Raw genomic sequence first — 16190 nt, 5'->3', positions numbered from 1 at the left:
GATGCATTCACCCACCTACATTTAGTCAAATTATACAATATCAAAGTACACTTCATGGGTAATTCAATGTATGTTGTAAACCTTTTAAAATGTTTGTATGGTCTGGTTTATGTTGGGGAGGCCATCCAAAATATCCATCCATCGATCAATCAATCCATCAGTTATACTGTATCTCTTCTAGATGCATGAATGGGGATTTTGATTTTTCACCTTAACTTTTATTATTAACCCCTTAACCCCTTAAGGACCAAACTTCTGGAATAAAAGGGAATCATGACATGTCACGTGTCCATAAGAGGTTAAACAGAATTCTTATTAAGATTTAAAACATTTTAATTCTTTAAAATTCTCTTGATTTTCAGGGAATATGTTTATTTTGTTGTCTAGCCAATTCTTTTATTGTGCGTGTATTATCACGTGACTCTTCTTACTTTGGCAATCCTATCACGGTTTATATTGCCATGTGACCATGTATCAGCTTGGTTTGTTATACTGCACTAATTGGATTTGGTAAATATTATATGGTGTTGCAGAGTCAGTTTTGTGAATTCACTTTCCAATAGGGATAGATACTCACTCCTGCGCCTTCAGAATCTGTCCCTTCATTCTGCAACATCTTTTGAAGATCCACAATCTGAAGCTGCAGTTCTTCTACACGGTCCATATTTAATCTAAGGAGGAGACAGTGTTAATTCTGTTTCTCTTTATACACACACACACTCTCCTTTGTACATTCACTGAATTAAAGAACTGTCATTTCCCAGAAAAAAAACAAAACAGAATAAAATGGAAAAATCACCTAAAATGTTTGTTAAACTTTTCCATGTAATGCTTAGCTTTCCTTGAAGTGGTAAATGTTTAAATATTAAATTTAGCAAACTACATCATCATATAATATGGGAATAAGAAAACATAACAACAATCCTGGGACGATGCAACTAATATAAACAAGCGGATACACTATTTGTCCATTAGGTGGCAGTACAAGTAAAGGTTATACAATTAATGCCAGATCAGTTTTAAAGGAACACAAGTGTCAGCAACATGTCACTATATTGGTTAATCACTCTTTAGGTGTTCGGCACACCTTGTCTCCCTTTGAAAAGTTATTTTACTCACCTTTTTTCCCTCGCTGCACTGATTCCGCCGCCCCTCCATGGCAGAGATCATCAAAACTAAGACAATCTGATGCTCTCCAATAGGAAAGCATTGGGAGAGTATTGCACATGTTTTGCAAAACGCTGCGTTGGGCCAATCAGCATCTCCTCATAAACATGCATTGAATCAATGCATCTCTACGTGGAGTGTTCAGTGCCTCTATTTAGAGCGTTGAGACGCTGAACGCCAGTGCTGCACACTGTGCATCACTGACCCAGGAAGCACCTCTAGTGGCTGTCTGAGTGATTGCCACTAGAGTTGTTACTAGACATCAATGTAAACACTACCTTTTCTCTGAAAAGGCAATGTTTACATTAAAAAGCCTACAGGGACATGCTGTAGACACCAAAACAACTACATGAATCTGTAGTTGTTCTGGAGACTATATAGTGTTCCTTTAAGATTGGCAGCCACACACAGCATTATTATAAAGTGATTAGTCCAATAAACACTTAGGTTTTCTAAGAAGTGTCATGTTCAAATGGATATGCCAATTGTATTTAAAGGATTAGCATTTTCACACTGAGGAATTGGCTACAACGTAAGAATTTAAACTAACTAACTTCAGCTATTTTTGCCTTTGTTTTGTATGTCACTGCTTAGTGTCGTGCCTCTCAACGAATCCCGCAGACAGGATTTAACCTTCACTCCAGTCTTCTCCAGCTTTGCATCATGGCCATTCCTGAACTGCTGTGTGCCCTGACAACTGGGCTGGGAACCATAGGTCTAGTGAATAGTTTTTAAAATGTTTATTACATTTAGAACAGATTTCTCAGATTTTGAAAAACAATTCACAGCCTCCATTACCAGGTTCTGGCAGAACACACAGCTGGACTTTATTACACTTCTACTGTTATTTGAAAGTACACTATTGAGCAGGGGGTGCCCCTGCTATAAATGATCAGGAAAGAATCATGGTAACTCCCTCTAAAGCCTGCGGCATCCTCACCTGTTCTCAGTCTCCAGTTCACTCATTTTGCGCTGCTTTTCCTCCAGCTGCTCCAGCAGATCCGTGATGCGTTCATTCTCAGATCCTTCCTGTTGCACCCGCAGCATCTTATTTTCATGCTGGAGTCTGATGAATATCTCTCTGTGATTGAAAGGTAGGATGGAAAGAACTGTGTTTAGTAATGTGAGACAAAACAAAGTAATGTGATTTGATTCCAAACATAGTTTTTATCATCAACAAAAAATCATTTCTACTAAACATGTCATGAAATAGTACTATGTGGCACCTTAAGCGGCATTTAATGTGACCTATGCGTTGTGGTAAACATTTTATTGTCGCTCTCCATTTCTATGCAAAGCAGAACTGGCTCCTGGGTGCTTGACAAAGGCATACGTAGCGGCCAAAACATTGATAGCATTGATATAGAAACTGCAAAGTTCACATTGTTAGGGAATAAAATCTGGATCCTAGCCTCAGCTAGTAGAACAGAGTCTTTAGTCTGCACATTGCAGGTGGTTTTAAAAGCAGAGTAGTTCCATATAGCATATACATATAAAAGTATGTGTCATATTTGTAATCACAAACAGATTGTTACGCAAGCACTACCTTAAAATTAATTTCCAACATGGGAGGTTAGAAGATCAGGCAAGATGACTTACTGTTGGCTAAATGAGAGCCACATGAAGTGTCAGATTGCCACATGAAGTGACAGAGTGTCCACCATGCAAATCTTGTAATATATAAAGTATATATTAGCAGGGCCGAGGAAGAAAGCCAACTGCAGATCGTGTTACAGTTATAACATTTACTGACAATCAGACACGTTTGCCTGCCATAAGCTATAGTACTGAAAAATAATTATAGCATTTGTTATTGGGTTCAGTGACATCCCATGCATAAAAGGCAGCCAAATGACCCAACAGCAAGCTCTTCCCTTGGCAGTATGATCTGGGGCAGAAAGACACCAAAGGTGACATTAACCTTGTTTCACTCAGCGAGCACCGCTGCCAAAAACAAAGATACTAAGCTGCTATCCCTGATTTTCACTTTACCGGATTCATTAGACACAGCAGAAGTCAGAATACAAAATAGAATAAAAAGTTTAAATGGCAGTATGTCCAGCTACACAGTGCAGAGAATGTCTCGATCATCTCTTACAGGGTAAAATGATGTATTGGTGCAGGAACCTGAAAGACGGGGCGATGGTGAAATGGCATACCACAATACATGCATTAGATTTATTTACCGATATTCCACAGGCAGAAGCTCAGCAGCTAGATTGACATTTGCTTGCACCCCAGAATCACCTAAAACATAAAAACATGTGTAATTCATACAGTTTAGATCAATTAAATCATTGCAGAGTGTTATCTGGTAGTGGTATTCAGCTAGCATGATGCAGACTGCATGTCAGTGCTACTACAACCAGACAGCCCCGTACAGCAGTGTTAAAGGTGATATGCCGTCCAAGAATGTATGGATCACATTGTCTGCTACAGGTAAGTTGTAAAACTGAATCAGTACATTGTGCTAATGTAATCATTAACCCTTTCATAAGTAATGATACGTCAGCATCAGAAATCCTGGTCCTAATTATACTTTCATAAATGCTTGACTTTAAGTATTTCGTGATAGGCACCGCTGTAACGCTGACAAAGGCATGTCCCACCAAGTGGCTGTGTCGTAGGCATTACGGAATAAAATACAGCTATAGAAAAAACTAGAAAGCACACAAAATCTAGGGATAGATTGCGACCAGCTAGGAGCGGACTGGGCACATATTGGATATAATCCCAGGCAGACTTATTGTGGCATAGATGAAGCATTTCAAGAGCCTCTGTCAAATGACATAAAGACAGTCATTGTTTTTGTGATATGGAATATGTTATATAGTGTCCTTTCCAGAGCATGAAAGCATGTGCACCGACAACAGCCATAACTGCAGTTTGTGTCTCAATATCAACGGCATAGAGGTATAAGCTATAGTAACACTTTACTATATATTTGTTGGGGAAACCACCAACACAACATAAACATGAACAGTCTGTCTTTAAAGTTCCACCGCTGCATATTGTCATGGATATTTTAAGGAACATTCATTTTGATCCTTACATTGCTTTAACCCCTTAAGGACCAAACTTCTGGAATAAAAGGGAATCATGACATGTCATGTGTCCTTAAGGGGTTAAAGGACCACTATAGTGCCAGGAAAACATACTCGTGCCCCCACCCTCAGGGACCCCCTCCCGCCGGGCTCTGGGGAGAGTAAAGGGTTAAAACTTACCTTTATTCCAGCGCCGGGCGGGGAGCTCTCCTCCTCCTCTCCTCTCCGCCTCCGATCCTCCCTTTCGGCTGAATGCGCATGTGCAGCAAGAGCTGCGCGCGCATTCAGCCAGTCTCATAGGAAAGCATTTACTATTTACAATGCTTTCCTATGGACACTTGCGTGCTCTCGTTGTGATTTTCACAGTGAGAATCACGCAAGCACCTCTAGCGGCTGTCAGTGAGACAGCCACTAGAGGATTTGGAGGCGGGATTAACCCTTCTTTGAAACTGCTATGTTTATATAAAAAAAAAGGGTTAATCCTAGAGGGACCTGGCACCCAGACCACTTCATTAAGCTGAAGAGGTCTGGGTGCCTAGAGTGGTCCTTTAATCACATTTTTGGAGTGTTTAGTTCAAACAATGTTTAGCCTTTTTCCTTACACGTCAATATTGTTGGTCAAGAAGGCTCTTGTAGACCTCAAATGCTACTTTTTCTAAATGCTGTTACATACCTGATAGAGCCAGGTTGTCTTGCTGCATCAATGAACATCTTAGTTCCTCGTTGGTTTCTTTAAGTGCGTCACGTTGAACGATAAGTCTCTAAAAAGGACAACAATTTAGATATTTATGGATTATAGATAAATCAGTAATCTTTAAAAGGTTGCTTGTACAAATGTTACTCTATTATGTAAATCAAATATTTAAAAATATATATAATAACACACACTGAAAACTCATTTTAAAAACAAGCAAACATTTGTTTTAGCATTTTTTGCCCATCAACTACTGTAACTCTTTTTTTCCATAACTAATCTAAAGTGGAATAGGTATGGTTGTGACAGGGGGCATTCATACACATGCCCACCCTCTCAAAGTCAGTTCTGTGTCTGTTACATAAAATAGGTTTCACTTTGCTGGAGCCATGCGCTATCCCAGCATAATAAAGGATTGTTCCCTGTTGGCGTTACCTCCTTCTCTTTTAACACTGCATCCTGCTTCTCTTCTAGTCTCTTCAGCTCAAAGGCCAGATTATCAGCTCTCTTGGATTCCGCAGAAAGTTTGTTGTGAAGATCCTGAACCTTAAGAAAAAAAAGATTAGAGAAAGAGCATTAGTACAAGTTTTCCAGAAGAAACTTGACCCAGGATATATTTTACTAAGAACTAAATGATGCTTAGATGGGTTTATTCCATAACCAGTGTCCACTCCACATATAACATTCTGACCCAGTGGAACTGGAAAAGGAACACCTACAACAGTGTTACATTGTTCCAATATGTGATTTCAGATTTGTAGTCGTGACTGTGGGATAATCTCTGGGCTATTGAAGATTGCATAAAGTAATTTTACTGGGAGGCATATGTGCCGCTCTGTGTTCACTCACTATAACTCTATTTATTTATACTATATGCTATATTTATTTTCAGCCATTTGAACTGGATATTACATAAAGTCAAGTATAACGTTTTGTACGGTATTACACCAAAAGTAGGACATTGATCCAAAAGGACATTTTTTAAACCACTTGATGTGGTTACAAATTGGAATTATCGTTATGATGAAGAGGACACTGAGTTTGAAGATACCCAGGAAATTGAGAACTTCCATCGAGATTATCACCTGTCTTTTATACGTTTCAAGCTGTGCTCGGGCAGCAGTTGCCTTCTTCAACTCCTCTTCGAGGCTGACCGTATTGTGCATGTACATCAAATTTGTATCCTCCAGGGATTTCACCTGCCGTCGCAAGTCATTAAGATCCTCTAGTTTCTTACGATATGTCTCCATGGTGGTTTCGAGCTTTGCTGCCTTGTCTGCAGTAGCTCTGCAAGAGAGTGATCAAATTAGTTATTTCACAGTGATGGTTGTAGACAGGGTCTCAACAATATGGCACTAACAAATAAGAATACAGATAAAAAAGCGTAGTATAAACAGAAAAAGTAAACATATTTTTTGAACATTTGCATATACACGAAAAGCTTCTTCACAATGCATATTTAAAGCTTCATGGTAATGACATTTTATTATTCATACATGCAGATTAATTTCTTACTTATCTCTTAATTGTCAAATTACAAAATAGTTTAAGCAAAAGAGAAACAATCACTTGATTTTGCATTGTGGTTTTTTTTTTTCTTCATGGCATTGCCTTGGGAGAGGGGGAAGGTACACATGCTTCACTGAATCTCTCTGCTCAACACCTTCATGGTCTTCTTCAGGCCTATCTTTAGCTCCTGGTGGCATCATCTGCCTGGAGCCACATTACTGGTATACTCTTGTACAGAGATCTATGGAGGCATTGTATTTGTCAATTGAATGACAAAGGCATTGCTCATCAAGTAAGCAGGCACCTATTTCCATCAGCCATCATAAGTAAATAAGCCAAGACAATTTTTAAAGTATTATACCACATATATAACACATGCTTGCATATTTTCCATTTTTCATAACAATTTTAATTGTTTATATACCGTAAAACATCTATTTCATCTTTCAGAGCTCTTGATTCCTCAGCGAGGCTAGCTAGCTCATCATTCCTATTTTGTGTTTCAATCAGCTGTTTTTCAAGTTCTTCACAATGAACACGATAGTCATCTTTTGCAGCTTCGAGCCTAAAAGCACAAAGAAAATGCAATGTGTTTTTAAACGCTTCACAAGGTATCTAGATTTTCAGATTTTCTATTTCACTCAAACAGGGACTGCACTCTCCAGAAAATTTATTTTAATGTTCCCACTGGTGCAAGCGTAGATCCAGAGTGACCAAATCCTTACCATTCCAGTATTCTAGAAAAAGAAAAGAAGAGGATCCAAGCATTCCAACTGGAATACGCAGACTTTAATCAGAAAAGACGCACAAAACGATAAAGTTTTGACCACGCTTTGTGGTCTTCTAGATTTCATAAAGACCACATACTGTGGTCGAAACATTATTGTTTTATGTCTTTTCCAATTAAAGTCTGCATATCCCAGTTGGAGTAATGGATCCTCTTCTTTTCCTTATATTTTATTTTTCAGGCATTGCTTTGACTAAATTAAAAGCAACTCTCAGAATGTTTTTTTTTTCTTTTTTCTGTCTCATCAGTGACTATAATAGAAAATCTAGTGGTTAGGCATGGTTTTAAGCAACTTCTAACATAGAATTAGACATAGCAGTGACTGGCAGAGCTATTGATTCGAGGTGGGGGTTGATTATGCAAGATTTAATGTGGCTTGTGGTGACCATTAAAACGTCTTTGTACCTGAAATTTTCATCCTGCGTCTGTTCCAGCTGCATCTGTATCTGAAAGTACTTCTTTGCCACCACAGTGCTGGGCTCATCAAAATTATCTAATTGGTTTATCCGTTCACTCTGAATCTCGTTTTCAGCCAATAAACTATTTCGTTCATCCTGGAGAGCGGCCACCTACAGAAAACGTTAGGGAGAAAATGAACAATAAATGAATCAATCCTGACAGTGGATACGAATCTCCAACGAGGAGGTAGGAAGAAAAATAATACTGTCAGTCTGTCAGACTAGTTAGATTCAGTTACCTTCTTTAACAAGTAGTCTGTCAGTTTAACTTCAAAGTTATTTAGCACATACACATTGTCTCTATATAGTCCTACAGGACTGCAACTATAGCGTAAAAGAACCATCCAAGGTTAAAATCAATACACATTCTTAACCTTATGCTGTAATTTCAGCCCCTCATCCCTATTGAAATGTAAAAAAAAAAATGCCCTTATATTTACCTGTAATCCAGCACCTAGGCAGTCTCCTCGCAGCCACTACACCATAATGATGGATGATCTCAACCCAATCCATTAATGACATACATCACATGAGCAGAAGTCTCACCGCACACCATCAATCCAATGCTTCTTATAGAGAAACGCTGAATTGAATGCTAATCTATGAGAAGCATTGGCTGTGTTTGGTGTCAAATTAGAGAAGCAGACCTGGTGGGTCAGAAAAAATTGGGCGCCCCCTTGTGGGGATCTATGCATATGTACAGAGGGTAAAGCGTAACCTTTAATAAATTCTGTATAAAAAGGTATAGTAACCTATGATAAGATCGCAAATGAGCGATAAACAAAAATAAAAAATAAAAATAAAAAACAAATATCTGGGAGGTTATACTAGAGAAAAATAACACACACACGTTAGATGGGGTGGAGTGTACCCAAATTGAGTTCCCTGGAGGACACTTCAATGATCCCCCCAACGTGAAAAAATAATTCTCAAGTGCACTAGTAATACAGATTCAGTAAAATTATGTAGCACCCTCCAGTCAGTACCCAAAAAAATCGAACCCATCTAACCGGGGTCAATGTGGGTATATGGAGTAGCAAATGGCCTGCGTACTCAGGAGAGGGCTGTAGCAATGGGAGTAGCAAAACGAGATATGTATACTAAGTAATAACACACTGTCCAAAGTAGATACAGTGTAGCTGAGACAGTGATCTGGTTGTTAGAGCCTAACCTCCAGTGGCCAGGGGAACGGACCTGTGGGAGAGAGAGAATCAAACTGTGCTGAACAGAGTTCCCCACCTCAACCCCCTGCGTCCCTTCAACCTTGCTGCCTTGGGGGTGACTGTCTCACAATCCAGACTGCTAGTATATCTCGTGAAGACAACCCTTCATTGCTAACTAAAACTTTGCCTCAAGCAAAGCAATAGAGAATAACAGAATTGGGTGTTTAAATGATGTGATAACTCACTGTCCAGGATATATACAATGTTGCTGTGACAGTGATCTGGTAATCAGAGCCTATCCTCCAGTGGCTTAGGGATCAGAACTGTGGGAGAGAGAGAATCAACTGTGCTGTGCAGAGTTCCCCACCCCAACCCCATACGTCCTTTCCCTCTTGCTGCCTCTGAGGTGACTATCTCGTAATCCAGCTTTCCAGTATCACTCGTGAAAAACACCCTAGATTTCTAACTGAATCTTTGCCGAGAGAAACGGCACCGGATAACCTCCCTGCCTGCCTGACACGTGTTTCGGCGCCTCTATCTGCGCCTTCTTCGGAGGCTTAACCAAAATGGTATGCGAGCTCAGGGGGCTCCTTAAATAGCCCATAACCTGTGGGCGTGTACTATAGTGTCCGCGCCAAAATGGCCGGGCTCAGACAAGCCTCTCCCCCTCATGACGTGCTGTGATGTGATTGGGTTATGCTAATGAGGCCTGATTAACCCCTCAAGTGCCCACCCCATGTCGTGGAGAAAATGGGATCGGGATGGGGGAAATCGTAGGTCCAATAGTAGTTCCTATGTTGGGATAAACCCAAGTTTCAGCACGGCAGTAGGTTAAGTGGCTGCTGTGACTGCTATAAGTCACAGTATTGCAGCGTGAAGGGAGGGATGTTTGGTGTCATCAGTCAAATCCACTAATGCTCTAACAGGGGTAGGCAACCTTTGGCACTCCAGAGGTTTTGAACTACGCCTCCCACGGTGCTTTGCCAGCAATATGGAGGTGAGATAATTATGGGAGATGTAGTCCACAATATATGGAGTGCCGAAGGTTGCCTACCCATGCGATTAGTAACAGATACACACAATTTCTAATACATTTAGACAGTTGCATTTTCAAGGTTATCCACGGAACTTTGCATTTTCGTGAACTGAATCTAAATGGAAAAACTGAAGAAAAAAAAAAGCCAAGTTGTCACTCTGGTTGAGTTGGAGAATTTCTTGAGGTCAGCTATTTTTGCCTCAGTTTTGCAATTCAGATTTAATACGTGAAAATGAACTAGCGCAACTGTAAAGATTGACTTATACTCTACACTCCTGACTGAAACAATATCAGGCGTTTTTTGTAAGTAACACATTCTCCTGGATTCGATCCTTTTTGTTTTGCATTTTGACATTTATAAAATTGATCGATTTAAAGTATGCCCACACAGAGCATACAGAATAACAAATATTTACTCAGACGGTCCTACGTGACTGCGAAATAGCCATAGTGGAATAGCCAAGTCATGCTTCTTAAAGTGACAGCACACATGCCAGCTGCATAAGCTGTGTTTGGTGACAAAAATAGCTGGGGATAATATGTCCATGTAACAGTGGGCAGGGCAGGGGCATAGATACCATACAGTCAGTATTATTAGTAGCAGCTTTCCATACATTTTTGTTGGGTCATATAATATTTTCTTTCTCCAGAAAAGAAGAGAACGCTAATCAGGCTAAAGAACCTGATGTCCACCAGAAGTTGGCGAACAAGATCTTTAAGGGGTTTATTCGCTAAAGAGTGAGTTGTGGCAAGCTGTAAAATTTAGGCCCAAACATCTATGTTGGAGAAATCTTAAACAGAGCAGAGTTGGGGAATTATAATACCTCAACTTAGTTATGTTGGATTAAATTGTACAATTATGGCATACGTTACTCTTTAGCGAATAAACCATCACAAACATCATGGGGTTTCTAATTCATCAAAAAGCTGTTTGCCTACAGATCGGTCGGAAATAAAGGTTGAAAAGCAATCAGGAATGGCAGAATCCTTACACTCAAGACCATGCGAAATGCTGGGATCAAGCTTAGTGTAAAAAAAAAAAAAATGTTAAATTATTTTTAGCCATAGCTGCTGGTTAAAAACTCTACAAGCCATAACCTACCTTTGTCAAATTCTTGAGTAATATCAGAGGCTGAAACCTTACAAGTAAAGTGTTAAAGAATTAATTGTGAGACTTGCTGAAGCTGGAAACCAGAAACCAACAAGCTCCTCAAAGAATACAAAAACAAATTCTTCCTATAAAAAGTATTCACTGGGAGAACACGTTTTTACTCAGTTTACTAAGTGATTCACTTTTAACACCAATTTGAAACTTTATTTCCAGAAATATTTTTTCAATAAATTATTTTTTTATTTTTGATTATTATTCCTGATTGGCATCCTTAGCCTCCATTGGTATTATAACTCATAGTACTTCCTATGTGTTTCTAGTACCCTAACATTGGTATACTACCCATTTTCTTTTCCTTTTGATTCCACTAGGGGTTACCCCCCCATTCTCCTCCAGTATACCAGAGTGAGCTGTACCCAATTGGTTCTTTTGATTTCCAGAACACTTTGGAAAATTGTGCAAAACATATTGGCTAAAATAATCTTACTGTATCAGGAAAATATGGGTAACAAACTCATTTGCATGAAATGCCCTGAAATTGCCTTTTCAGAAAGCAGTTGTGTGTAGAAAGGCGTTGTATTATTAAATATATATAAAACAGACCCTACAAAAAGAATAGCATGAGTTTTAACCATTTTAGGAGCTGGGTTAAAAAAAAAAAAAACACCTCTTCTCAAACAAGCTAATCTGAAGTTCAGATGAGATAAAGTGATTATAGGTTTGATGAAATGAATATGTAACACCGGCTCTCAATGAACGCAGGGGCATTGAATTAAAGACCATGTAAAAGTTTATTTTAGTACACTTCTAAAGAGGTTCATGTGACTGCAAATCTACTTATGCAACTCACAAACTGTTATAAAACCAGGGGTGAATTGCAGGGTACTGCTATATTCAAGACCCACTTCAAGGGCAAATAATGCAAACCAATTGATCTGGCTCAATACGTGGGAGCAAGGCCAGCAGACTAAATTATTCATTAACCCGCAGACTGAGTTACAGGGCACAGATGTATGACAAGCTTTTAACGTTTCTGAAACGGACATGAAATATGGCTAACAATTCATGTGCTGAAAGTGGCTTCTCAAAACCTATACACTGCTATAGGGCACTAGCATGGATCCCACAATGCTCGCTGCTCAATGTCAGAACACTATTGTTGAATGATCAGGGTCAAGGTGATTTGCAGCAAAAGTGGGACATTCAGAGGGGAGAGCAATCTGTTAAACTATTTCAGCATGATCTGATACGGAGTTTAGAAGGATACATGTAGGGTTCCGATGGGCAGCCACGCTGCATCTGGTCTTCCATTCCTGGGCAAGCCTGATGTTAGTTTGTTCTCTACAGCAGAGCTGCCCAAAAGGTAGATCCCCTGTTGTTGTGGAACTACCACTCCCATGATGCTCTGCATGCCTTTAGAATGCATTTAGAATGACAAAGCATCATGGGAGTTGTAGTTCTACAACATCTGGGGATCTACCTGTTGGGCAGCCCTGCTCTACAGCTACTGAATTAAACCGGCTTACGGGTTACGCCTCTGAATGAATGTCTATATCAGCTTTTAGTTTCTACTACTTGAGACGACCCGATGCAGTGGGTTTGTACTAGATGTTTTGTTGTGTTTAGTAAACACAAAAGTTTATTTTCAAACATGTAACTTTGCATCCAGATCAATACAAGCCATTCAGCTGATAATCGCTCCTCTTGAAGTGTGATTCAGATGTTCCAACACACAGGAGAAAATGCTAAAGTCCAAGAGGCAAATGGAATAAGTAATAAAACCATACGATTATGGAAAGAACAAGGGAAGTCGTTAATACCTTCCTTATCCTGAAACAATAATCAAGGTTATTCAGGAAAGTATGGATTGTCAGGAAATAAGAGTAAAAACATTTTAAGTGTAAGGCCAAAAAAGGCATACTGGAAATATTGTTCCCAGACACGATTTCACTTTGTCTATTCTGACCTCAATGATGAATTTTAAAATTCACACTTTAGTGAATAAACGTATAGTGTATAACCAGTCAGCAAGCAGCAACTCTTTAGATCACGTGGCTGTTTATTCACTAAACTGGGAATTGTGGAGAACTGGCAGGGAAGTTGCAATATCTAGGCCAAAGTAGCTAAACGAGGAAAAGTATCCAATTGAGCGAATCTTACAGTTCAGCTGTATATATGCACCATGTGTCCCAAATGATCTAGTTAAGTTGCACTAAATTGGCTGCAGTTATCACTTAAAAGTCAGTTTTACAGAGTAGAAGTGGTTGTCCTGGCATTGCATTACAATAGATAAAGCATCGGCAAAAATTACTCATTAAAAAAAAAAAAAAAAAATTATCTGCAAAGAGCATGTGATGCCTTCAGCCAATCAGAACCTGTGATTCCACTGTATAGGTTAAGCGGAACACACCTGCCTGAAAGTCCTCTGTTCAGTGCAATGGTGGGAAGCCAATTTTAATGACCGTTCCACTTCTCGAAAGCATGACCACGAAACTGCAGTGGGTTGCCCTACCACTTTTGCACGTTACGATCTAAGCTAGCATGCTTTATAGAGAAGACTGCTGTAGAAATAATAAGAGTTTCAGTTGTGTGTTGTATGGTATTGTCTCACCTGTAAATCAAGTTCTTGGCATCTCTGCTTCAATTCTTCTTTTTCTGCTTGTGCTTCGGTTAGACAGTCAAGAGTTCTTTTTAGCTGGAACATGTGAAAGATAAAGTTCATCTGAGAAAAAGGATACTTACAAAAAGAAATAAAAAATGGCCGATCCCTGATCTATACATTGAGAATTCATTTCCTGCTAACGTAAAATAGATATGTTTAAATTTTGCCATAATGTAAGGTTATTCACCAGACTAAGAATTGTGCAGAATTAGGTGACTACAAATAAAAGACAAGCTGGATTTTCATGCGAAAAATTGCAATTCCCTGGTCAATTCCATAAAATTGCAAGTTTAGTGAATAAAATCAGATAGTGTTCCAGCCTGTGACACACGGTGCCCATAGGCGTGCGCAGCCTATTGCATAAGGGTGTGCACCCTAAAGTACAAACACACACGCTGCATGTATATATATATATATATATATATATATACATACATACATACATACATACATACACACACACACACACACATACATACACTGCTGTGTGTGTGAGGGTGCTGTTAGTGTGCTGTGTGTGTGTGTGTGAGGGTGCCATGTGTGTGAGGGTGCTGGTAGTGTGCTGTGTGTGTGTGAGGGTGCTGGTAGTGTGCTGTGTGTGTGTGAGGGTGCTGTGTGTGTGTGAGGGTGCTGGTAGTGTGCTGTGTGTGTGTGTAAGTGTGCTGTGTGTGTAAGGGTGCTGGTAGTGTGCTGTGTGTGAGGGTGCTGTGTTTGTGTGTATGTGTGTGTGTAAGGGTGCTGTGTGTGTATGTATGTAAGGCTGCTGTGTGCGTGAATTTGTTTGGAGGGATTGTGTGTGGTGGTAGGGGGACAGATTAGGAAATAGTGCCCCTCCCTTCTTACCTTTTGCCTGGGTGGCATCCCTGATCCCAGGTGGTCCTAGTGTGAGTGAACTCTAGCCTGCAGGGCAACGCTCTGACCTCGCAAGAGGAACCCCGCGGAGCTGCTGGCAAGAGCTTCCCGGGTCCTCTCCTCCCTCCCTGCGGGTCGGTGAGGGAGATCTTTGATCTCCCTCATCGGCCCATGGAGGCACACAGCACGGTCATTAGGGTGTGCCCAGGCACACCCGGTGCGCACGCCTATGACTGTGCCCCAACCAGGTTTCCCTAAACTTAAGCAGCCTAATAATGCATTAATTTGCACATATAGCAGCTATGTCCAGGTTCATTTCAAAAAGACATTTTTTATTTTATAAAATATCTGTAAAAAGAATCAGTCAACAACTAACAACAGACAAACCCTGATTTCAAATGGAATTAGATTTATTTTGCTATTGAGAACATTTATTAAAGGGACACTATAGTCACCAGAACAACTACAGCTTATTGCATTTGTTCTGGTGAGTAGAATCATTACCGTCAGGCTTTTTGCTGTAAACACTGTCTTTTCAGAGAAATTGCAGTGTTTACATTACAGCCTAGTGATAACTTCACTGGCCACTCCTTAGATGGCTGTTAGAGATCCTTCCTGGGTCATGGCTGCCTAAAATGCATCAAAACATTCAGTATCTCCTCCCTCTGCATGCAGACACTGAACTTTCCTCATAGAGATTCATTGATTCAATTCATTTCTATGAGGAGATGCTGATTGGCCAGGGCTGTGTTTGAATCATGCTGGCTCTGCCCCTAATCTGCCTCCTTGTCAGTCGCAGCCAATCCTATGGGGAAGCACTGTGATTGGATTAGGCTACCACTTCTGATGATGTCAGCAGACTGCTTGTTTTTTTGAGGTAAACAGCATGCAGATCTACAGCATGTGGCTTGAACACAGTAGGATTTTGCTATATTTGGAGGCATGAGGGGCCCAGGGGGGGCTAGATGATGGTTTTAACACGATAGGGTCAGGAATACATGTTTGTGTTCCTGGCCATATAGTGATCCTTTACCTGTAATAGCACACCCAAGCATACTTTATCAAAAAGTACCTAGATTAATCCTATGGTGGATTTGTGTATATTTTTGGCTCTGATCACTGATTCAATCGGAGGTAGTATAGCGCCTATAGTAGCTACAGATGAAGAATTCTGTAATAACACTGTTATGAGCATTTAAACAGACAGAATTATGGATGCATCATCCTGATTTACATGACAGTGTAAGATCCTGTCCTTGTCAGTAGCTTCATGTAACGCTACAAACTAACTAATAATTATGGTTTTAAAACAGAATGACACCAGGGAAGGACACTTTAACTGTTGACACTGCGTCCATTCGTAGCATGTGCGTGTGTGCATATTTGGAAAAGTGCTTATTTGTAACTGGGAAGGACTGAATCTGGGTGTGAGACACAGGGAGAGGTGAAACAGATCATGTGTTAATAGGGACTTTACAGGTTTGACACCTAGCATGACTATCTGGAAATGAATAAGCGGTTTTGATGTATTAACAACAGACCTATTAACCAAAATAAAAATAAACAAATAAAAACACAACTCCTTCATACGACTCTATAATGCATTTAAATTACCTATATGCCATTTGTAAGGTGATTCACTATGTAAAATACTTTTTACAGCATATTTCAAATTGCAGCAGAAATAATACTACCTACTGCCAAAAT

The 16190-nt window shown here is 39.9% G+C and overlaps 1 protein-coding gene across 2 annotated transcripts in view; it reads right to left on the bottom strand.

Annotated features, from left to right (window-relative positions):
• The window catches only part of HOOK1 (hook microtubule tethering protein 1), a 64609-nt gene that overhangs the window by 6606 nt on the left and 41813 nt on the right, over positions 1 to 16190 (bottom strand). For both annotated transcript variants that reach the window (XM_063428034.1, XM_063428033.1), the window contains 9 exons: positions 13581 to 13664; positions 7607 to 7770; positions 6839 to 6979; positions 5991 to 6192; positions 5341 to 5451; positions 4885 to 4972; positions 3354 to 3414; positions 2108 to 2248; positions 578 to 671 (listed from right to left, as the gene is read on the bottom strand). In XM_063428034.1, coding sequence (XP_063284104.1) covers positions 578 to 671; positions 2108 to 2248; positions 3354 to 3414; positions 4885 to 4972; positions 5341 to 5451; positions 5991 to 6192; positions 6839 to 6979; positions 7607 to 7770; positions 13581 to 13664 — 1086 coding nt within the window. The remainder of the gene's footprint in view (positions 1 to 577; positions 672 to 2107; positions 2249 to 3353; positions 3415 to 4884; positions 4973 to 5340; positions 5452 to 5990; positions 6193 to 6838; positions 6980 to 7606; positions 7771 to 13580; positions 13665 to 16190) is intronic.

This window comes from Pelobates fuscus, chromosome 7 (genome assembly GCF_036172605.1).
Source record: "Pelobates fuscus isolate aPelFus1 chromosome 7, aPelFus1.pri, whole genome shotgun sequence".
NCBI classification, from domain to species: Eukaryota; Metazoa; Chordata; class Amphibia; order Anura; family Pelobatidae; genus Pelobates; species Pelobates fuscus.
The sequence above is the reverse complement of the archived record's forward strand: the minus strand, read 5'-3'. Positions and strand labels throughout refer to the sequence as shown.